At 45.0% G+C, this 6,000-nt stretch overlaps 1 protein-coding gene across 2 annotated transcripts in view; it reads right to left on the bottom strand.

Moving 5' to 3' along the window:
* Positions 1–2,139: 2,139 nt before the first annotated feature.
* Positions 2,140–6,000, bottom strand: part of hacd2 (3-hydroxyacyl-CoA dehydratase 2) — a 28,396-nt gene continuing 24,535 nt past the window's right edge. Inside the window, exon 6 of one of the 2 annotated variants that reach the window (XM_078403291.1) lies at positions 2,140–5,437. In XM_078403291.1, coding sequence (XP_078259417.1) covers positions 5,355–5,437 — 83 coding nt within the window. In that variant the 3' untranslated portion in view covers positions 2,140–5,354. The remainder of the gene's footprint in view (positions 5,438–6,000) is intronic. The other variant, XM_078403290.1, reaches the window with a different exon arrangement.

Genomic DNA, 6,000 nt, shown 5'->3' with positions numbered 1-6,000 from the left:
CCCCCCCCCCCCCCCCCAATTATTTAGTTTAAACCCACCCGTGTAGCAGTGGCAAATCCGCCTGCCAGAATGCTGGTCCCCCGGCTGTTGAGGTGCAACCCATCCTTTTTGTACAATTCCCCCTTACCCCAAAACAGATCCCAGTGGTCTAAGAATCTAAATCCCTGCCCCAGCTCCTCAGCCACACATTCAGATCCCGTATTTTCCTGTTCCTGCCCTCACCAGCTCAAGGAACTGGAAGCAAACCGCTGATAACCACCCTGGTCATATTTAAAAATATAACACCAATTTCAATGAAACATCGTCTACAGGACGACAGTAAGGTGGGCCTAAAATTGTCGCGCTATCGTGTACCGTTTTGGCTGTAGTTCAGGAACAAGTGAACAAACGAGTTTTAGTATATAGATAAGACCAGATTTCTGGAGAATTTCTGACGTCCTGATTCCTAAACTCTTTCTTTATAACAAGACCTCCCCCATTTTATGAGATTAGTATAATCCTATAAAAATAGGCTGCCCGATGTACTAAATGGGCAGTCAGGTGGTTGGTTTCCTGATTGTTCCAGCCGTTGTTTGCAGATAAAGGCTTTTAACTTCTCGAAGAATTCTCCATGTCGCCTGTCTTAATTTCAAGGCTCATGGAACCACATTAGCACCCATAGATCCTTGCAAGCATTGTCAAAGACTGGATTTTTAAGCTATTCATCATCACACAGAATGGAAAGACCTTTCGGCCCCAGGCTCCATCTGTACTAGTTCCACCTGCCCACATTTGGCCCTTATTCCTCTAAACCTTTCTTATCCACATACCTGTCCAAATGCCTTGTAAGTGTTGTTATAGCACCTGCCTGAACTACTTCCTCTGGCAGCTCATTCCATATACCCACCACGTTGTGTGTGGAAAGGTTGCTCCTCAGGCTCCTCTCATTGACACCAATGTCCACAGTCACACAGCATGGAAACAGGCCATTCAGCTAAATGTGCCCACACCATTCGGCCCAACTTGCCCACACCAACCAAGATGCCCCGTCTACACTTGTCCCACCTTTGGACCGTGACGCTGTAAACCCTTCCTCTCCATGTACCTGTCCAAACATTTTTCACATGTTGTTATAGTACAAATGTAATAGTAATGGTGTATTAATCAGTGACGATTAGCAGAATGATTTATCCTGGTCAGTGGTGTGTCGTTTGTCTCATCTCAACCAAGATGTCCTCACTCCTCGTAATAAAAGCACCACTGCATCCGTGACAGAAGCAAGGACCACCATCATTCCAAAGATAAGCAGGTTTGTAGGTTAATTGGCTTTGGTAAAATATTGTAAATAATCTAGGTTAATTCCCGGAATAACGGGACTGCCGTATGTTGAAAGACTGGAGCGGCTAGGCTTGTATAGACTGGAATTTAGAAGGATGAGAGGGGATCTTATCGAAACATATAAGATTATTAAGGGGTTGGACACGTTAGAGGCAGGAAACATGTTCCCAATGTTGGGGGAGTCCAGAACCAGGGGCCACAGTTTAAGAATAAGGGGTAGGCCATTTAGAAAAGAGATGAGGAAAAACTTTTTCAGTCAGAGAGTTGTAATTCTGTGGAATTCTCTGCCTCAGAAGGCAGTGGAGGCCAATTCTCTGAATGCATTCAAGAGAGAGCTAGATAGAGCTCTTAAGGATAGCGGAGTCAGGGGGTATGGGGAAGAGGGCAGGAACAGGGTACTGATTGAGAATGATCAGCCATGATCACATTGAATGGTGGTGCTGGCTCAAAGGGCCGAATGGCCTACTCCTGCACCTATTGTCTATTATCCCTAGTGTGTGTAGGATAGTGCTAGTGTACGGGCTGATCAGTGGTTGGCACGGACTCGATGGGCCGAAGGGCCCGTTTCTGAGCTATATCTCTAAACAGCAGACTTTCTTTGCATATCTTTCATTTGTTCTCTTTCTCTCTCCATCACCGTCTATATCTCTTGTTTCCTTTCCCCGACTCGCAGTCTGAAGAAGGGTCTCGACCCGAAACGTCACCTATTCTTTTTCTCCAGAGATGCTGCCCGGCCCGCTGAGTTACTCCAGCTTTTTGTGTATATCTTTGGTGCAAACCACCATCTGCAGTTCCTTCGTACACAGCAGACAATTCGCACGTTGGTTGCAGCAGCAGTCATAAGATTTATCAATGAACTCGGGTTGATTACACTCTCACAGGTCATCTCTCACATCACCTAAACAATATTGTCATTTCCCTCGTTGGTGTGATCATGCTACGCACAAATTTGCTGGCGTTCCTCACGTTATTACACAATGTACTTAAAAACATACTTCATTTCCCTTGAAGAAGTAAATGTGTTGTACCTTTGACAATTTTTTTAAATTTTGGAGACACAAGGAACTGCAGATGCTGGATTCTTGAGCGAAAGAACAAAGTGCTGGAGGCATCGAGACAAACACCGACATTGAAGGTTAGGGACTAAGTGCGAGCAAATGGGATTAATAGAGAAGGATGCAAAAAGCTGGAGTGATTGTAGAAAATTGTAGACGTTTCAGATCGAGACCCTTCTTCAGACTAAGACATGACCCGAAACGTCGCCTATTCATTTATCTCCAGAGATGCTGCCTGACCCGTTGAGTTACTCCAGCACTTTTTGTGTCTATTTATTGTAGATGGGACATATTGGGCGGCGTTGGCAAGTTCCACTCTGCATTACTCTTCACCCACCAGACAGCATCGATGGAACCCACCACTGAAAGACATTGGTAAATGACGCAACTCCAAAATGGCCTCAGACCATGACGTATGACTCCTTTACCGCGCCGCGCAGTCTTCTTGCCCCTTTAATAGCAGTCCGTGACACTTCTTGCCCCTTTAATAACAGTCCGTGACCTTGTTTGCTATTTCACGAGTTTATTAACATGGACTGGAGCACCTTTGACCGGATCTGTGCCTGAGTGAGCTTGCAAGAGCATCTCCTTCAAAGCTTGGGAACTAGTCTAGACTTCAACAAGACCGTCAAATTAAGTTAAAGCAACAAAGTCTTGCTCTCGGTGGACTGGCATCCATAGTTTTTTGCGACTGTTTTACAGAACATGCACTCTGAACGGGGAACCTTACGTCACAGAGATAAAAACGCGTATCAATGACAATCATGCTCATTTCCCAGACGATTAACAAATTGTTCGACAACTAACAAGTCACAGAAACCTTGCCAGTTCCTTCTCACCCCCGCCCCTCACATCTACCAAGATATACTTGCAAAAAACCTCAATATAAATGCTCCCATGCAAAAAAAGTGCAAAATTTTGGAACGTTGAAGAGTTTAAATATCCTTAATTACAAAAAAGCAATCCCTAAATATACAAAAGAACTGAGTCTGTGCAGCATTGGCTGAAACAAGCCTTGCTCTGAAACCTTTAGTTAAAAATTGTAGTTAACAGATTGGAGCCCACAAGGTCTTCTTAAGAGGAAAAACTAGGGAGGATTTATCAGTGCAGTTTGATTGTAAACGGAGTAGTTAAGGTTTGGGTTGGCCAATGTTATTGGAAATTCCTCCACTAAGTCTGGTCCTTCTAAACTGGTCGTGAATCTTCATCCGTGACATCAAAACAGGAAGAGGAAAAAGGGGAACCGTATTTACAAAATATAGTTGTTGCTGGGAGATGGGGAAAAAGCGGAAGTAATGCCTTGTTTGTAGATAAAAAAAGGTGTTGGTATGCACATCGTTCCTTGCTGTTGGTGTCTATATGGTAAATCATTGTCATGTCGACTGCATGACAAATTTAATTAACACATTTTGTATTTGTTTTAAACTTTACTAATCTTCTTTTTTTTTAAATTATCATTAATTATTATCTTATTTTACTTTCACATTTATTTAATTTATTAATCTTTTTGTAATATTAAAAATTCTAAAGACGTGAAAATCTTTTTTTTTTTTAAATAACTTTTTAGAGTTGCCAGTACATTGACGAAAAAAAAGCGCATTGGGCAGAAGAGAAAACAGGTAACTTATAATGGAGATTCTAAACTTGGCTTCAGTAAAGCTTTGTCAATACAAACTATGGGCAGCCTCCGGTCGTCGATCTTTCCGGTTTGATCGGAGGTCCCCAGGGATTAAATCACCAAGGGAACGTCAAGTGGAGTTATCTAACAGGGGCTTTAGAACATCTTTTTTAATATGTATTGAACACCAGCTGTTAAAAAATATATTAGTAGCCCAGAGCATCCATTGGGGATTAAAGGGCCTGGATGCTTTTTGATCGGTGGAGGAAGACCCTGTGGATGAGGGGCGGGGAAGGGGTCAAATGGCAACTTCAGGATTGCGTCCAACTTGAATTGGCAACTCCAGCGGGCTTGGGTCAACCATCGGCAACAGTTGACTTTGCCATTCAACTGCGCGAAGCCATGAAGGAAGATCAACCGGGCAGTCATTGCGGCTACTTCGTTTCAATTCAAGACGAGGAATAGATCGTGTAGATGCACTGTTGCCCTGAGCAGGTGGATCGAGGACCAGATGACATAGGTTTAACGTGAAGGGGAAAAGATTTAATAAGAATCTGAGGGTTGACCTTTTCCACACACAAAGGGCGGTGGGTGTATGGAACAAGCTGCCTAGTTGAGGCAGGGACTATCCCAACGTTTAAGAAACAGTCAGAAAGGTAGATGGATAGGCCAAGTTTGGAGGGATAAGGGCCAAACACGGGCAGGTGGGACTCGTGTAGCTGGGACATGTTGGCCGTGTGGGCAAGTTGGGCCGAAGAGCCTGTTTCCACACTGTATGACTATGTTTTACCCATCTCCCTCGTCCCTGGGACCTGCCACAAAGGGGAGGTGTAATGGAGCAAGTCACAGCCTCTTCCACAGCAGTACCCTCCAGTTAAAAGGTTCTGAGCTCTTGGTGCCCAGACCTATTACCACCAAGGTGTCACCAAGGTTTCCATTTGCAACCAAATGAGATTCACCGACTGCAGCTCTGGGAATCAAGAAGATGTACCCATCCCAGCACGACACAACTGGGAAGAGATGCTATTGAGAAGGGTGACGCACGGAACTCGAAACTCTGGTCGCCATCGCTCCCCCTGGACACCTCATGACAACGATTACAAGCAGCTAGAAGTTCTACGCCTGCCTCAACCCCTTCGGAAGTCAACACGAGAAGACTACAATCTAAATTCATGCTACTAGTGCAACGAACACAGCACCTTTACGTCAGACATCGGTCACAAAGTGGGCGCGGGAGGGGGGAGAAACGGCATTGGACGAGTTTATCAGACAAGTGGCGCGGCTATCCCGTGGAGTCAGGGATCGTCAGGATTTGAGGTAAAAGCCCTTCTGCCAACGCCCGTTCCCCCAGAGGGTGGCACGGGCTACTCGATCTTCTTGCTCTGTTCCGCAGTGCCCAGGACCTTCCTCCGCTGGCGAAGCATGTGGAAATACAGCTGTGGAAAAACTGAATCACAAAGAGTGAGTTGGCAGAGGAAGGGCGGAGAACACATTTCTAATTTAAGTTCCTTACAAATACTCGGGCCAAGGCAATATTTTTTAGCGATTCCGCTCCATGGACCTGTTCCGCCTTCGACACACAAAAGGCATACATTTATATCCAATAAGGCTCGAGGCTAACCAAAAATTGAACACCGATTAAAAAGTTGCCAGAAATTGGGAGCAAAATGCTCACTAGGCAGCTGAACCATCCTATCACCAATTGAAGAGCAGTCCTGAGCTACCATCTACCGCTTTGGACTATCTTCAATCGGACTTTACTGGGCTCTATCTTGCACTAAACAGTATCTGTACACTGTGGACGGGTTGATTGTAATCATGTACAATCTTTCCGCTAACTGGATAGCACGCAACAAAAAGCTTTTCGCTGAAACACAATAAACAAAAAACTGCAGATAGACACAAAATGCTGGAGTAACTCAGCGGGTCAGGCAGCAACTCTGGAGAGAAGGAATGGGTGACGTTTCAGGTCGATACCCTCTTCAGACTGATGTCAGGGGAGGGGGCGGG

This window comes from Rhinoraja longicauda, chromosome 8, assembly GCF_053455715.1.
Source record: "Rhinoraja longicauda isolate Sanriku21f chromosome 8, sRhiLon1.1, whole genome shotgun sequence".
NCBI classification, from domain to species: domain Eukaryota; kingdom Metazoa; phylum Chordata; class Chondrichthyes; order Rajiformes; family Arhynchobatidae; genus Rhinoraja; species Rhinoraja longicauda.
The sequence above is the reverse complement of the archived record's forward strand: the minus strand, read 5'-3'. Positions and strand labels throughout refer to the sequence as shown.